This window comes from Natrix helvetica (assembly GCF_964273705.1).
Source record: "Natrix helvetica genome assembly, chromosome: 2".
NCBI lineage: Eukaryota > Metazoa > Chordata > Lepidosauria > Squamata > Natricidae > Natrix > Natrix helvetica.
In genome coordinates, this window is record NC_138552.1 from 224,650,834 (window position 1) to 224,670,011 (window position 19,178).

At 39.3% G+C, this 19,178-nt stretch overlaps 1 protein-coding gene across 3 annotated transcripts in view; it reads right to left on the reverse strand.

Moving 5' to 3' along the window:
• SMYD3 (SET and MYND domain containing 3) overlaps positions 1-19,178 on the reverse strand; it is a 325,846-nt gene that overhangs the window by 63,671 nt on the left and 242,997 nt on the right. For all 3 annotated transcript variants that reach the window (XM_081942754.1, XM_081942753.1, XM_081942752.1), the window contains exons 7-8: positions 18,414-18,516; positions 14,563-14,673 (exon numbers count right to left, since the gene is read on the reverse strand). In XM_081942754.1, the coding sequence (XP_081798880.1) occupies positions 14,563-14,673; positions 18,414-18,516 (214 nt within the window). The remainder of the gene's footprint in view (positions 1-14,562; positions 14,674-18,413; positions 18,517-19,178) is intronic.

Sequence of the window (19,178 nt, forward strand, 5' to 3'; positions counted from 1 at the left end):
TGGTTCTCAAGTTCTTGGTTTCCTCTCTGGACCCCCCTCACCTCCCCCCTCATCTTGGCCATCCTCTCCTCCAAAACTTCCAGTCTCTGTGTATTTTGAGCCATTCGGTTTTGATTTTCTCTGAGCTGTTCATTCATTTCTTTCAGTTGATTTTTCAAGTCCTCCTGCCCCTTTAAAATCTTTTGAAGCAACTGCTGGGTTAAGTCCTCCTCCGGGGCTTTGGGGTGTAATAGAGATGTTAATGTCTGTTGCCCGCTGGGGCTGGACGTTGAGGATGTTGGAGCAGAGCCAGCAAAGCCTGGTTTCCCAGGTGGTGGTCTCTTCGGTGCCATTTTAATAAAGAGAATTCAGAGATGTCTGTGTCAATACGATGAAATGGCAGCTATAAAAGGGGATAACCAAGAGAGATCACGAGGCAGGCAGTCCAGACAGTAATAAGGACCTTTTCTATAGTTCAAATCCAGACAATAAAATCCATTATTCCAAGTCTAGGATACAGTATATCAAGAGATATCTCTGAGTGTCACGGAGACAAAGACAAAATGCCAGCAATTTCCATGGGTGGAGTCAAATTTCAAAGTGCATAAAGACAGCGGAAGTGTGCCATCTTGCCTTGCCAACACCGGGATCAGAAGGCAACAAAGTTTTCAAAAGAATCAGATCATCACCTCTCTTTCACAATTGCAGCAGGGTATTCATCTGCTAGCTTGCTATGAGTGTGATTCCATTCTAAAGCTCTCCCCCCCTCCTCCTCCTCCGAGGGTAGAGAGCAGTCCAAAGCCGCTTTTCCAAGGGGGGGGGAAATCCCCCTCCCTCCAATCACACTTCCCAGGAACAGATTGAAGAACTTTAAAAAGCTGGCAATCCTTCATTTAGCAGTCAAAAAAGGAATCGAGGAGAGTTTCCACCTCACCACATTGCAGCTGTAGCCTTCAAATTGTCAGGTTTGTCCAGCTGCCTCGACGTGAAAGCGCGCAGGAGCATGGAAGCTCCTTGCACACCCCCTTTCACCTCCTGGTGCCTAGGGCAATGCAGGGAGCCCACCCCGCGGCCGCTGCAGAGGACCCCCAGCTAGCCGCCCCCTTGGCAGGGGCCCCTTTTAGGCTCCCTGTGCCCCCCCCTGATCGAGGGGGAGCCCACCAAGAGCGCGCAGGGCAAGCGGAACACGCCCATCGCTCTCCACAAATGGAACTGGAACTAAACAGGTTTACTTCTAGGTAGGAAGCTGCCTTCAGGAGTTGCTCCATAGTAGGTTACCTGGCTCTCTATTATTCTCAAGCAACTCAGTAGCTGTTCAGGTTTTCCAATATTTTTGAACTGACTCTTCCTGATAATACAAAGCATCCATTTAATCTAATTAGTTCCCTCAAGCTAAGGTCCCTCTTCTAAAGACAGGTAATCATTAATGGTTATTTAGTATTGTTATTAAGTTCACTCAGGCTGGACCTTAGGGCTGAAGTTCAACTCTCCCAATGTTGCCTCAGAAAGCAAGCTGTGATGTGGGAAACTAATTCAGCAGAGATATCTGAGCTGGCTGGTGTTGTATTGAAATATCAGAATCTAATTCTGGTTCTGATACTGCTTGCCCTATCTACAGTATGTCTGCTCATGGCAGCATGTATTTAGTTATCAATGCTATGTTTATTGTTTTTATTTTAGAAAACATTATTTACTACATAAACATGGGCATGTACTCAATATGTTTAACATCAAAGAATCAAAATCCAATTTATTCCTGTCCCCATTTGATATCCAGATTACTATATAATCACACCCAATAACTTAACATATCCCAAGCAGAGGTGGTATGCTCCCGGTTTTGGCGAACTGGTAGTGGCAGCGGCGCAAGGCTTTGCCCGTCCACCCAGACGTTATCAAGGATCTTCTGTCCATGCCCAAAGTTCTGTGCATGCTGTTGTGCATGCTCCCGCTACCAAACAGTGACGTGCAGTCAGGGGAGGCAGGGGAGGCACAGCCTCACTACTGTCATCATGAAAAAAAAATGTAAAAAGAAAAAGGCGAGAGGTGAGGTCAGGCTGAGCTAGTTGCTGCCTCACCGTGGATGACTCTGCTTAACTGTTTAAAAAAGCCTCTTAAAAAGCGCCCTCTACTATGAGGCAGGAGAACTGCATGCCTCATCTAGTCTGACTTTAGGCGTTTTATGATCACTTGAGCAGAGTTAAGTAAGGGTTAAAAGCCTAAAAATTCCTGACGTAGGTGAGGCATGCAGTTCTCCTGCCTCATAGTAGAGGGCACTCATTTGGGCGGGGCTTCTTCAGAGCACCCAAGGCAAAAGCAGAGTTGAAATCCTCTCTGAAACAGTTGGAAAAGGTACATGTGGGTCGGAGGGAGTGGGAGGAATTCAAACTTCATCCTCCTGGTGCGGGGCTTTGGGCAAAGGTTGGAGGGAAAGACTCTGGCTCGCTTGTGCGCTCCCTGGGGTGTAGTTTGATTGCAGGCAGAGCCATGTTGCCTTTTCAAACCTGTAATCAGTGAAGCTGGGGGAAAGTGTGTGTGCTCCAGTAAGGCTCTTTGACTGGCTTCCTGCCTCCTCCTGTGGTCTCCTCACTGGTGTTCTTCCCTCCAATCCAACTGTGTGTGTGTGTGTGTGTGTGTGTGTGTGTTTGAGAGAGAGAGAGAGAGAGTGAGTGAGAGAGAGAGAGGGAAGGGGGTAGGAGAGATAGTCCAATCCAACTTCTCTCTCTGTGTGTGTATGTGTGTGTTTGCGAGAGGGGGAGAGAGGGAAAGAGGGAGGAAGGAGGGGAAGGGAGAAGAAAAAGAAAAAGAAAGGAAGAAACTTCTTTCGCAAAGGAGAAAAACAAATGCTGTCGCTTTAAATTGGAACTGAGCATGCCTGGGTGTGGAATTCTGGAAGTTGAACTCCACAAGTCTAAAATTTTTTGAAACCTACCACTGTGTCAGTGCCTCACCAGCCATGAACCTCACCGCATGTCACTGCTACCAAACCAGTAGTGAAGAAAATAGAATACCATTACTGATCCCACATCTTGGGATAGGGTCAGGTTGGAGCCTGAAGACTGTATTGTCTGATGGACAGCAGACTGTGGGTCAGGCACCTGGCTTTACTGCCTTTGTTTTTTTTCCCCTCTTAAATTATCTGGTGGTTTTTATTGTTGTTGTGAAATGCCCAAAGTTGTGTGTTAGATAGGTAGCCATATATGTCTGTTAAATAAAATGTACTAGAGACCATGTAACAATAATTCTGCCTGCAATGCCATACTTCATGGTAGCACAGATCCAAATGTACAATTGGGGGCTCCAATACAGCATCTCTTTTGGTGCCTACCAAGCTGCTTAATCCTAAAACTATTTTTAAACATTCATTTAATCAGAAAATAAATAAATGAGAAACTTCTCCAGAATAACACCTTCATACATAATCTGTATTTCCAGCAATGTCTCTAATGTCAGGTGCAAAAAAACGAGGAGCTGGGATAGATTTTTTAAAAATTATTTCATGCTACCTATGCATAAGAATCTGATCTACTAACAGTCAAGGCAAACTGGTGCCAGATAAGAATAAATAGACTTCAAAGGCAGGGGGGGGGGGGAGCTGGACTTAGGTCTCTTAAAGAGGCATAGTGACTCCAAACTGATGATGCATTTGATCCCATCCTCAGGTTCAGACTGGTCATTTCCTACATCTAGGCCTTAATTATACCCCAGCGGTTTTCATAAAAAAATATGGTGGATGACTGCAACATAATGCTTTTTCAAGTATATCTCAAGCATAAAATGAAGCTGTTATTCATGTAACAGCTTAGAGAAACCAAGACAAAAAATTTTGGAAGTTCAGGGTGATAGTGAGCAACAGCCTCATGAAATTTGTTGCTAGTAAACTGGAGAAGTGGTGGGCTACATCCACCATGGTTACCATTTTGTGATATACTGAAAGATGCTCTTGAAATTTGTACTGTCTCACTGGCCCAAAACGTTTGGATAGTCAGGATTGCTATCCAAGCACCTTTTGGAGCTGCTGAGTTTATCTAGGATAAACAGGAACTGGAAATTAATGGTTGCCAAGCATGTAGAACTTTTATGGTGCTAGCAATTTTGAGAAAAACCCTGAGGCTCCATCCGAAACACAGAGGAAGATAGTCTGGTTAAATCATCTATCATGAACGTTACATTTCTTTCTAGCCTCTTGGCTTGGTGAGTAATGAAGCTCAGTTCCTCTCACTTGACCGCAAGGCTCACCTCTCACAAGAGTGTTGTATTCCAAACCTATTCCAGCAGGTCAGCACAGAGAGTCTTCCAAATTGATACTGTCACGCCATATCAATATAAATTCCCAGTTTCCTCTGAAATTGAACTTCGGGCAGACTTTTCAGAGGTCTCATTAATTTAGGTGAACTACAACTTATTTTATGTACCCTGAAGGGATCCCTGTCTATTTAAGCTATTCAAAAATGCAGTGGTGAAGAAAGAAAGAAAGAAAGAAAGAAAGAAAGAAAGAAAGAAAGAAAGAAAGAAAGAAAGAAAGAAAGAAAGAAAGAAAGAAAGAGTATTCTCTTTCTTTCTCTGAGGTAAACATCCCTCAGTCTCAGTGTTCCTCATCAAGTTATCATTTATTAGGCAAACGCTATAAAGCCAGAATTTATGAACTACTAAAACCTAAATTTAGAAATGATTCTTTGGCTTTCAAAGTCATTTCTGACTCTAAGAAATAAAATATATTTGTTAAATAAGTCTTGCACAATTATGTGAACTGTGTGAAATTGTCAGTTTAAGATTGCCCAATGAACTAACATTATGGTATAGTCACAATTACCATGTAAGAAATCTTCAGAAATCCTGCCTGGATTGAAATATTTGCAAGATTGCCATGGCCTCCCATTAGATAATTCCCCTGTTCCTATGCCATTCCTGCTTTCTTGCTCATCGGGAAAGCAATGGGCATTTTGTTGTCTATACTTTCTCTCTTACTAAAAAGCATTATGCTTCTTAAAAACCTGGCATATTTCTTAACCAAAAGTGTGTTTGTTATATTTGTAAACATTTTCAATACATTAATTAAGGTCTTTTCAGAAATCATTTACTCCAGGATGGATTTTGCAGGGTAGTCTTTGCAAATTACTGTCTTTGCTGTTTTCCAGGGAGCTGCTAACAATAGTTGCTAGGAAACAGGAATTATGTGAGTAGCTTGGTAATGTCCATTTCACAGACAGATAATGCAGAGAGCAATCTTTTGCAATTTGGTGTCTTCTAGATATAATGGGACTGTATCTCCCAGAATTCACAGTTAACCATAGCTTTGGCCATGTGGAATATGCCAAGTTGGAGAAGGTTATATTGGACTTCGCATGTTCTCTCCCTAGTTCTAAAGTATTTAAGAAGCAGATTAAAGAGAACTAATTTCATAATACTTATTACACAGGAACAGTCATTATAACCACTATACTGTAAGCTAATATTAAATTGCATTTAAAGTAAACTCTCAGATATGCTGGATGCTAAATATTGCCAAGATTGCAACTTTTTATCAGTTTTAAAGCATTTAAATTTATTTGCAATAAAGTTATTGTCAACAGTTGCCATAAACCTGAACTGTTGAGGACGTATTATATTCAGTTTGTTTAATCACACTGATTGCTAATTTACTTCTGCATGTAGTTCAGGAAGCTACACTGAAGGCAGAGATGGGAATTGTTACTACCACATATACTACTTAATTGTAATTCTCAGTAATTCTGGCCAGCATGACTGATGAGAAGAGATGCTAGAAGTTCTAGTTCAGCAATATTTAACCACCACCACCATCACATTTTTAAAGACCCTCTATGTTTCTTCACACATATTCTGATCAATATCTAAGATTCCAGACTCCATTACCATCTGAAGCATGGCGGCTAGTGAAAAGGAAGGAGGTCTTCTCAGCAGTGATTTCTACTCTGCAAAAGGCCTTTATAAGACTTCCTTCCTTCCTTCCTTCCTTCCTTCCTTCCTTCCTTCCTTCCTTCCTTCCTTCCTTCCTTCCTTCCTTCCTCTTTATTTTGTACAAACCAAGATGGTGTGTATATAATGGTCTTTCGTCTTATTCTTCACACAACCTGGTGAAGTGAGTTATGCTGACAGTGTGTGATTGCCCAAAGAGAGGATTGAAAATTGTGATTTCTGGTTCTGTACCTTAACCACTACACCAAACTGGCTCTTATTTATTTGTTTGTTTCTTTATTTACACGCCAATCCCAGAAGGCTCTAGGCAGCTAACAATTCACCAAGCCCTGACAATGTAGCATATGGATAATTGGTTTAACAACTTGCAATTTAAATTTTTCATTTTCTGGATGAGTATTTTTTTTCCAAATTGGATTTTACATCTTTTGTTTCCTACTTATGAATCAACTTCTTCCCAGCAGAGCAACAACTCTGTCTTATTTCCCCAGCAAGGTTTGAATAAATATTGGATGGAACTAGTTCTTGGGAATCCTGGGAGAGGGATGGAATGCCAAGTCAGTCACCCATTTTGATAAAACTCTTGGCATCCTCTAGGGACCAGATCAGTTGAAGCTGCAACGCAACACAACTTCTTTAGGTTTGGTGGGAGAAGCTGGCAAGTTTTCATCTGTCACTCAATAATGATAATGAGGATGATTGACCCAGGAGAGGGGGATTACCCTGGACAGCCAGTTGGAGAGTCCTGAAGGAAGGTTGGCGGCTTCGAAAACAAAAGATTGTATGAGAAAGTACATTCCCAACAAAATCTCTTATATACATTTTTCCAGTGAAGAGAGGCTTTCTTAACGATTATTACAGTTGACAAAAATGCAACCATTAAGGAGAAATACAATGTAGCTTTCCCCTCACTGGCGGTTTCACAATAAGGTTGGTTTTAGCAACCAGCAATAGATTTAAAGATCGGTGCACTCAATGTATTTGGAAACAAAAGTCTGTCTTTCTGCCTATTGCCATATTTGATATATTTATACTTCACTTTTCCTCATTCACATGGTCTCCTGTCCAGAACTGCTTCAGCTGTGATTTTATTTTTGGTTTCTAAAATTTAGCATTATCTCCTATCTTAACTGTTTCCTGAGCTATTATGTTAATTATTAGCTCTTATGTTCATCATTGATGTGTTTCATGTATTAGCGATTCTTTTTTTGATTGGGGTTGTTTTATTCTTTCCCAGAAAAAGATGAAATACGAGTTTTAAAGATAAAAGATACAAAAAACAAGTAAAAGATTTACAATACAGGTATTGCAACTGAGGCCCCAATAATCAGCAATAGTTTTGCAATAGTTTGGAGGTTTTTGTATTTTCTTCTCAGAAACAATAAACTTGAAGGATGGGCTAAAATGGATGAAGCTTGATCTATATTATTACATTTCAAACTGCAAGCATAATTTGGTGGCGCTCATATGAGACCACAAAGTTATATAATTTCAGACTAATGAACTTACTGGCCTGTCAACCGCTATAGAATGTGACAGGTAAGGGGGAGGTTTTTTCCTACATATGAATGCAATGATTTCTTATCTGACAGAGGGGGAGTTTCCTAATGTGATTTGGATGACTTATCCCTTTTATGAAAGACAATCCCATAATGCTGTGGAACCTAAGCATCTAATGGTCTAACTGTAGAGAAAACAAAGTATTCCTTTACAGGCTAAGAGGTATTCTTTTTTTTCCCCATTAATGGTATTTACAAAAAAGAGCAATGAGAGAAAACTCAAATTAATCTTCTGTAACTCTTTAGTTGATAATCTACACAACTAAAGTACCAGAACTTCTGATCCACAATTGTCCTCATGACAAATGTGGGGGAGAAGGGGAGAATAAAAACTGCAGTAATCACAAAAATGTTTTAAAATCTGTAGGATTTCTATTTTAGTAAGATATAAATCAAGCATTGTGACAGTTACTCAAAGATATGGAACAGCTTGCCTCCAGAAGTTGTGAATGCCCCAACACTGGAAGTCTTTAAGAAGATGTTGGATAGCTATTTGTCTGAAACGGTATAGGGTTTCCTGCCTAGGCAGGGGGTTGGACTAGAAGACCTCCAAGGTCCCTTCCAACTCTACTATTGTATTATTGTATATAGTTCTCAGAGAATGATAGTTTTTTATTGATAAGTTGAAGGCTATGATAACATTTGTCGCTTTAATGTTCTGAATATTTTTGTAATGTGATTAGATCTATCCATCCATCCTCTCTCTCTCTCTCTCTCTCTCTCTCTCTCTTTCTCTCTCTCTCTCTCTCCATCCCTCCCTCCCTCCCTCCCTCCCTCCTCACCCACCCATCCACTTAATCTATCCAGTGGTGAGATAAAAAAAAAATACTACCCATTCCCTCCCCACCCCACTAACCTGCTCTCCAGCTCTATTTTCCTGTTCAGGGCAACAAAAGAAGATCAGCTGGGAGGCAGTGGGGGCGGGGCCAGCCTATTCGCTGGTTGTCCGAACTACTCAAAATTTCCACTATCAGTTCTCCAGAACCTGTCAAAACTGGCTAAATACCACCTCTGCTTCTAAGACAATTTGAGGAAGTCCATTTCTTCCACTGAGCACTTAAGTAATCACATTCTGTATGCTTTGCCACATTTTTCTAAAACAGCCTTTTCCAACTTGAAAATGGCATTACTGACATATTGATTACAATTCCATTCATTGTGGCAACTATTAGAATTGTGCGGTTGAGAATATTTGCGGGAACTCAAACTGAAGTTGACTTCCCTTTAACAATAAGGGCTAAAGATTCTGAACAGCAGTGCTTCCTCAATCACACCATTTGTTTTCAATTGCTTAACAAAAATTGTACCATTGTGCTTCCTTCAATATAATGTTTCCAAGAAAGTTGCCCGGGATTGTGTTGTAAAACTCATAGTTATTGCACAAGAACTAGCAATGCACCCAAGTTAGTGATTATGGAAATAATTATACATATGTCTTCAAACAGTATTTTAAACCATACCATTGCAATTTTCTTGAAAAAACAGGCCTAATGACTATATTAAATGCAGGTGTATCATTGTCAGAAAGCAACTATTAAAGGAAATGTTTGCAAATTGATTTTTCAACAGCCACAAGTATGAATTCACTCATAATACTGTACATTACTGAGACTAGTATGTTTAATTCCAGCCTTCCCCAGAGGAGAGGAGGCAGCTGGTTGAAAGACAAAAATAAATCTATTTATCATTGTAGAGAAGAGTTGAGGCCTAAGATATTGTATACAGACAAAATAACTGACGGTTTTATGAAATCCATAGTCCACGGAGTACTATTCTGTAGGAAGAAATTGTTTTAAATGTTTTAATGACATTCTGTAGTTGCCCACAGAGGGCATACAACAGGTGAGCACAGGAGACTAAGATATCACCAAAAGAGATAATCAAGGACTATAAAGAGAATTTGTCTGGGGAAAACAATGCGATACAGAATTTCACTAGAAGCTTGGCATTTTGTCAGTATATTTAGGCTGCAGTATGTCGAGTACTGTATACAATACATCGCATTTATATTCTAGTTGATGGGATGTGGGCAACAGTATGTTTGCTTGCAGGATAGTCATGAATTAGAGATCTTAGAAAGTATAGAATAGTAAAACTATATTTAAGATAAAATTGGTTGAACTTTTGGCATATTAACCAAAATATTTTACTGAACACTGCTAATATTGCAGTGTGGAAATGAATATGACTGGTGACTTCCCTTATCTTATACACTATATTGCCAAAAGCATTCGCTCACCCATCCATATAATCAGAAGCAGTTGTGAGCGAATACTTTTCGCAATATAGTGTATGAAAACTCAGTTGATCAAAGACATAATATGTTCTGGGGTCAATATTCATTTGCTGATGATCAGAATGTATGGAAAACTGTGACTTACATGTAAGCGGGATTAATGAATGAAATAAAGAAAAAATACTCTGAGAGTGTGTAGAACTGAAATAAAGAGGAAGGATGTAGTAAATTGGAATCAAAACAATCTGATTCATTCAATGAAGTTGAGCAATACAGGAAAATGAAGATATAGGCTTATTTATTTATGGTATTTTTATACTGCCCAAAAACTCTTGATTCCAGGAAGCTTGGGTATGAAAGAGCTGAAAATATGTATTGGTATTATCATGGAATGGATTGTGACCTTGCGACACAGGAGGAAGAGCTACAGTCTAGACAACTATTATGCAAAAGATATTTCAGCCCACAGAAGAAAAAGTAAGGGATGCATCTCAGAAGGGATCCTCCCCTAATTTTCTGGAAGATAAAAGTAAGAGAAGGGAGTGATGCCTTCAGACTTGCAGGTTTCTGTTATTATAACTTTACAATAAAGATAATTTAGTATTCTTTGTTTGTGCTTCTTTTTTGGACTAACTTCAATGTTCAGAAGGGATGAACTTCTATATCAGGGGCATCAAACTCAATTTCACTGAGGGCCACATCAGGGTTGTGTTTGACCTTGGGGCCCCCCGCAGGCCTTGAGTTTGACACTCCTGTTCTATATTGTTCTGGGCCTATATGAAAAAATGACTTAATTACATGATGATAGTTGAATGTTATATTCCAATGATTAATGTCAATGAAAGAACCAGGGGTGAGCTTTGGAGGAAAAAGTAAAATATTCTGTATAACTATAATCCAAAGGGGAAAAATCTATGGTTAGCAAATAATTCAACATTACAAGACTATTGAAATAAGAAAATAATAAATGGATGATTAATGAATGTGGACAGAATACAAAGTGAATGATCAATAAAAAAAATACGTAAAACTGATTTTATCACAGAGAGAAAAATAATTAAATCTCAAAATAAGTGACAGAAGAAAAATGAATAAGTAGAAATCTAACACTAAGAAAGTTGTGTTAGACTGAGTTAATGAGATCCCCCAAAAAAGAGAATTTTGAACAAAAGGAACTGCATGAAACAGTATATGGACAAATGAAAGCAAGGACTGCAAAAATAATGAGGTATTATGAATGGTATTTCCTTTCCTTTCCCTTCTCCCTTTAATTTCTTTTGTTTGCAACTATTTATTCTTTCTCTGTACTTTGTTTAATGTTGCTTACTCTAAAATGGCATAGGAAGATGGGTATGTATATATTTATGTATGTTTGTAAGTGTGTATGTATGTATGCATGCATCTATGTATGTCAAGTTGATTCGCAATCCACATTACAGAAATACTTTCAGGCAACTGAATAAAGGGGATCTGTAACTACTAAAGAAAAGTAGATATTAGTTGAGGTTAAACTTGTCTAAATTCTGAACAACAATGGCACTGAACCTATGCCCCTTAATCATTGGTAAAGAAGTATTACTAAAGATTTACTAAAATTTGTGAAACATGTTGTAGTTATACTAGATTCAGGATAGTTTATCTCTAGATAAGTTTAATTTTCCTTTGTAGACCGAGAAGATACACATAGAGAAGTGAGTCTGGAAGATAAAGTAGAAGATTGTTTACTTTTCATTAAGTGAAAATGTACCTTGTATTAATAAATGTAATGTGAGTAACTTCAGGGAATGGCTTTTCAACTTTCTTTATCTGATCAAGTGGGGATTCAAAAATAAGGATCCCTAAAATTCAACAACATAATCAGTAACATTGTTTAAAAAATTCTTCAAAATTAGCCCTTAGCCCCGGACCAAAATGTACAGTCCATGTGCATCATCTCTCAAAATAGTCTTTGTCCCATATTAGGCACAATTTGCAGTGCTTCCCTCCAAGATGGGTCCAGAAATTATGTGAATCCAGATAATTTCTACATGTTAAAGAAGGTAAAACATAATAGGTGCACATGGTAACCTTGGACTGGTAACAGTCTGGGGCATTTGCCTGGAAGCAACCAGGATGGTAATTAAAACAATTTTTTTTTAAAAAAATGTGTAAGATATTCTTAGCAGCTCCTCATCTGAAGAAGAGGAAGAGATGAAGGAAGTCCATAAAGCCTTGTTAGAATCACAACTTTCAGGCAGAGAAGAATCGGGGCCAAATAACATTACAGACAATTCAATAGGAATCTCGTATTCTTTGTCATTTTCTTAACACAAAAAGACATATGAAATTGAAGGCTATGAGATAAACGTTTGAGGATACCATAAACAAAGACTTCGTAGGATTAGGGACTATGCCACAACACTGTAAATTTTTCAAGAGCTGGAAACAAAAACTTCCTTTATTAAGCTGGGCAGTGTAAACCCTACTGTGAATTTTCGTACCTTGTAAAATTCTCATCAGAATTTTACGGCTTGGTCTTTCAGATCATTGAGTATTCATTCCTGAAATATTTTACTCTGAAGATCAGGCATGATTGCTTTCCTGGCTTTTGACCAATTGCTTTTGTCTTGGACAGACTACTGATTATTAGTTTGGAGATAGAAACAGGAGATGTAATGTGTCAAAAATGGGAAATTTGTTCATGGAGCAGAACTAATAACAGAGAAAATGCAGTACTCTGTGAATATTACCCAGTCAGTGGTAATTCACTTCATGCATCTTTTTAAAATGTATTTGCATACGTCAATATACTACACCATACTTTTTAAATATTTTTTTTCCATTTTGATTTAATATGACTATGGCATTATTGTATAACTACAAACATCTCTGACCAACTAAGAAATAATTCAAGGTTTTCAATAACAAATGTATCTTGTCTTTTTAAATACACTGAGAGCATACGCACCAAAGACAAATTCCTTCTGTGTCCAATCACACTTGGTCAATAAAGAACTCTGTTCTATTCTATTCTATTCTATTCTATTCTAAAGAATAAAGCTGGAAGGAATCTTGGAGGTCTTCTAGTCCAGCTCAAGCAGGAGAACCTATACCCATGATGGCGAACCTATGGCACGATTGCCAGAGGTGGCACGCGGAGCCATTTGTTAGGGCATGCGAGGTGTGCCATATCACCTCCAGCATGCATGCATGTGCTGGCCAGCTGACTTCCGCCTTCTTTTGAGGCCGTTTTCTGCCCTCCGGAGGCTTCCTTGAAGTGACTTCTGATTTGTCTGCAGGGCTGTTTTTTGTTCTCCGGAGCCTTCAGGAGGCTTCCCTGAAGGCTCCAGAGAGCAAAAAATAGCCCTATGCACAAACCGGAAGTCACTGTTCCCAAACTTCCGGGTTCTTCATAGGGCTGTTTTTCAGAAGGCTTCCCAGGGGGCGGGGGAAGCTGTTTTCACTCTCCCCAGGCTCCTAGAAAGCCTCTGGAGCCTGGGGAGAGCAAAAAAAGTGCACCAATAGCAGGGGGGAGCGCTGGTCACGCGCACATGCGCACTGGGGTCGCACACATAGCATTATGGATGTGACATGCCCATGCACAACTCCCTGCGCTCCCCCCACTTTTGGCACAGGAGCCAAAAAAGTTAGCTATCACTGTCCTATACCATTTCAGACAAATGACTGTCCAATCTCTTCTTAAAACCTCCAGTGATGAAGCATCTACAACTTCTGAAGACAAGCTTTTCCACTGGTTAATTTCCTCACTGTTAGGAAGTTTCTCCTGAATTCCAAGTTGCTTCTCTCCTTGATTAGTTTCCATCCATTGTTTCATTTAAAGATAAATATAGACATAGTCTTTTTTGATTCATGATTTCATTTCTCTTTCTCATGTAAAAGGAAGGATTCAATGTATTGATATCATCATCATCAAAACTATCCTATTCAGCTGTGGCTGTTTCACAAGATTATACTCTAAATCTCTTAATATATCAATATAGAAATTTAATCATTTCAAACACCGACAATAGAAAAAAATGTAAACAGCAATGGGATCAAGGTACAGATATAAAACAAAAATATTAATCAAATCATTCCATCATTCTTGAATAAAATTATACAAATTAATTCACTTAAGCCAATTCAATGAAAGCCTCTGAGAATGACTGTATGAGACAGTATACAATAGATTCTATTGAATAGAATATTCATAAACAGCATTTTAAAAAGGCATGAGTGGCTATTGGAAGGAGAAAGAATATACATCCAAGCAAATACAAAAATGCTTTATAGCATTTTATAATATATAAATGCTTATATATTAAGAGCTGCGGTGGTACAGTGGTTAGAATGCAGTACTGCAGGCTACTTCTGCTGATCACTTGGTGCCAGCAGTTTGGCAGATCAATTCTCACCAGGCTCAAGGTTGACTCAGCCTTCCATCCTTCCGAGGTTGGTAAAATGAGGACCTAGATTGTTGGGGGCAATATGCTGACTCTTTAAACCACTTAGAGAGTGCTGTAAAGTACTGTGAAACGGTATGTAAGTCTAAGTGCTATTGCTATAGATTAAGTAGCACTTCTGGATTCTGTGTTTTTATGAATAAGCAAGTTGGATTAAGAAAAAAATATAACTGTTTGCTCTTACATCATGAAAGAACCAGAAGCAACTAATAAGAACAAAACTCTTTAAAAAGATGGGAAGAAAGGATAGGAATAAAGAACTCTGGCTCCAAAATATAATAAAATTCCAGTACAGCTAAGAAAAAGTGACGAAATAAAAGAATTCCTAGAGCACGCTTTAAAAAATTCTACTCTCAGCACAAGTATTGACCCATATTACCTGGTCAAAAGACAAATTTAGCTGACTCACCTTGCTTTGTGTGGAACACATGACACAATCACATTCAAAACAATACTGACGCTTCAGATTCTGCTGACGTTCCGGAGTGGGCATCATAGTTTCAGTATAACTGATGGTGAGCTGCAAGTGACAAAAACCAGAAAGACTTATATTTTTGACAATGAATGCATATAATACTTATGCAGCCATTGGAATAGCAAAAAAAAAAAGGGGGGGGGGGAATTCCAAGGTAAAAATACTGGATAATAGTCTAAGAGGGACAGTAGAACATTTTTTTCAACATTACATTAGAAAATAGAGAATCATTTTAAACCATAAAGGATAGGGGTGAACACTTACCTTCTCTACCAGTTCTCAAATGTGAGCATGTATGTGAAATGAGCATATGCACCCTCCACATATGTGCTCAGCCTTCCGCGCATGCGCTTTGGCTAAAAAAGGGCCTAAATTGGCATGGAGCCAGGGTGGGTGTGCACGATTTCCACTACCGGTTCGGGTGGACCAGTCTGAACTGGCAGAATACCACCTCTGATGAACAACTTATATGGACATAATTGATAATTCTATATTGAAGCAAATTTCCAGGAAACGTTATAGAGTCAGGGAGAATTACTGGACTTCAACTTTAGAGATTGAAATGTGACTTCTGGAACATATATTTGTGATACAAAGAAAAATCAAGCATGTTCAGAGGCAAGTGTCCAACTAGAAGCAGAAAGATAAAGGACGGTTCAAATATCTTCTCACCCACAAAGAACTATGACCATTGCTGTCCGTCAAACTAAACTGACTCATAAGCTGAGCTGTAAGCAGAAAATGAGTTGCAAATCCATGCTTATCTTTAGTTTATACCAGTGACGTGCGGTGAGCTTTACGGCTGGTGAGGCTGGTGACGTCATCAGTGTGAGCCGCGGTTCCCTTCATGTTGACTCAGGAGTCAGGAAGGAGGGGAATTCCCCTCCTTCCTGACTCCTGAGTCAACATGAAGGGGACGCTCCGCGGGACCGCAGCTCACGCTGCGCGATCCCTCCTCCGCGATCCCTCCAGCCTCCCTCCTGCGCACGTCCCATTCCCCACCTTCCTAAGTCAACATGAAGGGGACCACGGAGCATGCTCCGCGGGACCGCGGCTCACGCTGCGTGATCCCTCCTCCGCGATCCCTCCAGCCTCCCTCCTGCGCACGTCCCATTCCCCGCCTTCCTGTTGACTTAGGAAGGCGGGGAATGGGACGTGCGCAGGAGGGAGGCTGAGGCTAGAGGAGCCTCCTGCACACGTGGTCCCATTCCCCTCCTTCCTGACTCCTGAGTCAACATGAAGGGGACCACGGAGCGCTCCCATTCCCGACCACGTGTGCAGAAGGCTCCTCAGCGCCTTTTCCCTTTTTTTTTTATTTTCATGATGAGAGCGGTGCGGCTCTGCCTCCCCTGCCTCCCCTGACCGCACGTCCCTGCAATGTATATATTCCAATTATTCTATATATTTGGTAGGCGCCAATGTAAAAGAATGTATTCTTCACCTTTCCCAAATGACAATTAAACACAGATTCCTGAGATTTGGACACAACACTAAATTATGGTTGGGTAAAAATGCTTTTAGTCACCATTTTATACTATAGGAGAATACCCCAGTCTTATTCATCTAATGATACACTACAGGTTAGTTTTATATTCAAATGAACTCAGGATGAAGAACAACATTTTATGTTAATAACATCTCATTCCATTTATGTGTTCTACTTCTTTAAGGATTTATTTATTGGGTTAAATGATTTATAGAGCTGCCCATCTCACAACAGTGTGGTGCAAGGTTTAAATAAATACAATGTTTGAATGAAACCTACCTAACACTAGTGATTTGTGACTACCAATCATAACACTCTAGGTCAGAATGGGCTGTCAACAATACCCATGAACTACTGGGGTTACATACTAGGCATGGTATAGCTCAGAGGTGGTATTCAGCAGGCTCTGACCAGTTCTGGAGAACTGGTAGTGGAAATTTTGAGTAGTTCAAAGAACGGGTAAAAACCAACACTGACTGGCTCCGCCCCCATCTAGTCTCTGCCTCCCAAGTCCCAGATGTTCAGGAAGGAAGGGGGATTTTGCAGTAACCTTCCCCTGGAGTGGGGTGGGAATGGAGATTTTACAGTATCCTTTCCCTACCAGGCTTACCAAGCCACATCACGCCCACCAAGCCACACCCACAGTAGTAATTTTTTTTTGAATCCCACCACTGGTATAGCTACTACTGAGTAGAGCCAGAGGTAAAATGATCATTTATCTCTCCCTTTCTCCAAAGCACCTTCTTTGTATTTATCACTCTTTATTCAGGTAGTTGCTGATGGCCAAATAGATTACTTTGAGGGTGGAGGTTCATATTCCGAGTTTGTGGCCTGATTTCAGAACATTTCGTTATCAGACTAGGTAACATCTTCGGTCGAGTTTAGGGGATTATTAAATCCTCTATGGATTACTTTTGCCAGAGGACTGGCTATATTATGAGAAAAATCTTCTCTAATTAGGCTGAAGACCAAATGCTTCTGAGGTCACAGATTGCCCACTCTCTTATGGGTGAATAAAATCCTGATTAAAGTTGTTAATTGTATGCTTACAATTTAGGAAACTACTACAACTACAACTACTATCATCCTTCATAAATATTTCTATTGTGAGGTCCATTTCTTGAGAAGACCAGGAAATTGAAAGTTTATTTGCAGTGCTAATATGATTCAGTTTTATAAAATATAACTCTTCCAGGGTCTGCTTTAGGTCTTATGTTTTTTTTTTAAATGATGGCACTTTTCTTGCTAGAAAAGGGTTAATCATAAGTGGTTTGGTGGTGAACTTCTTGTATGAGGCTGTCAGCTCTGATGATTCAAAGAGACTATTCATTTAAAGGTATGAAATGTGACAAGCTTTATTTAATAGGTTTTAATTCTATGCTGTTAGCTTTGAAATTCTCAAGCTTTACAGTATAATCTAATTATTTTTAGCTATATATATATGAACAGTATATGCTAAAAATGCCGATATACCAGTCTTCTTCTACCTGCTACAAGAACTTTAATCCAGCACATCAAGAGATTCCGATAAGCTGCTTTCTAAAATGAACAGAACTGTAGAACTATAAAATCAGCAAAATTACCTGTAAATTTAATCCTGTCTCAAAGTAAACAATGTTTTCTGTCCCTACATTATATTCTTTGCCTGTTTTCCCTCTTGCCAAAGCTAACACTGGAGAGGAATATAGAAAAAAAGCCAGGGGAAAAATGAAGTTTTATAGTGCTGCTGGATTAAGGTGGTATAATTGTTTCAGTATAATTTGGATTAGATTTGAAACTCAAGGAGCCTCTTAATTAGAAACAGGCTGTCAGATAACACACACAGTGAGACGCGCGCACACACAGGGAGAGAAACAGACACCATATTCTATTTTGTTCATCAAATCAGGTCATTCGATATGGCCAACTTTAAAAAAGGGAAAAGAAAATGGTGTGAAAAAATCTCTGACAAAAACACAAATCATTTAGAAGGGTAATTCTTTTTAAATAAAATGTACAAGAAAACAATTTTTGCCTCATACGTTCTTTGCAGGAAAGGTTTACTGCTTCAACATGGCTTTAGTCTGACAAATGCTTACAGTGGAAGTGATTTACTGCATGTTGAATTCCACCCACATGTAGTTTTTCTTTGGTTTTGTTTCTAAGCAGCACTGCAATGATGAGGGGAGCATACTATTCGAAGGAAAGATTTATTTTGTTATGTTGTTCCTGAAAGCTATGAAATAAAAATAACATCAAGATATTATCAAGATATTCAATCTGCAGGTTTCTGGGATGGAAGAAGCAACAAATTAATTACCTCTTCTCCAAATTGCATTTCCCGGATGGACCGAAGGTGGAGCTGGGGACCCTCAAAGATGACCACACAATTAGGATCACAGCTGTTGTTCAACAAGGACATGCTAATGAAGAAAAACAAAATCCAGGTAAGAAATAGATATACAGGAAAGTATTTATTCTACAAATCTATCTAGCTTAGTATGTCTCAGGTTGATATAAAAATTGCATAGGGAGGGACTCAAAGATTGATTGATTTACGAGGTTGCCCACCTTAACTTAGTGATTCTGAGTGGATAACAATAAAGAAAAGCATAAAAGAAGCACAATAAAATTATCACAACACAATGCAGAGAGATCTCTACATGCAGGTCTCCACTAAATAAAATTTAAATGTCAATCAATTTAACTACATTTTAAATATAAATAAATTATAGAAGTTGTTAAGAAAGAATTCCAATTATCTTCATCATAAAATATAAGCCACAAATCACTGTGGTTTTTTTTTTGTTGTTGTTGTTCATTCTATGGGATAGAATGGGCTTGATGCCTTTTGTTTCTAGATGAAAACACATGGATGGACTTCTACAACAAAGAGTGTAAGGCAGGGCTGTCAAACTCCTGGCCCTCGGGCTGGATGCGTCATGTGCTGGCCATGCCCATGCCCGGTTTAGCAAAAGTGAAAAAAGTCCCGATATGTCATCTGATGCCGTCGTGACGATGTGAGTTTGTAATGACTGCAAAAATCACTATGTAGGACAGACAGAAGATTAGCAACACATCTGTG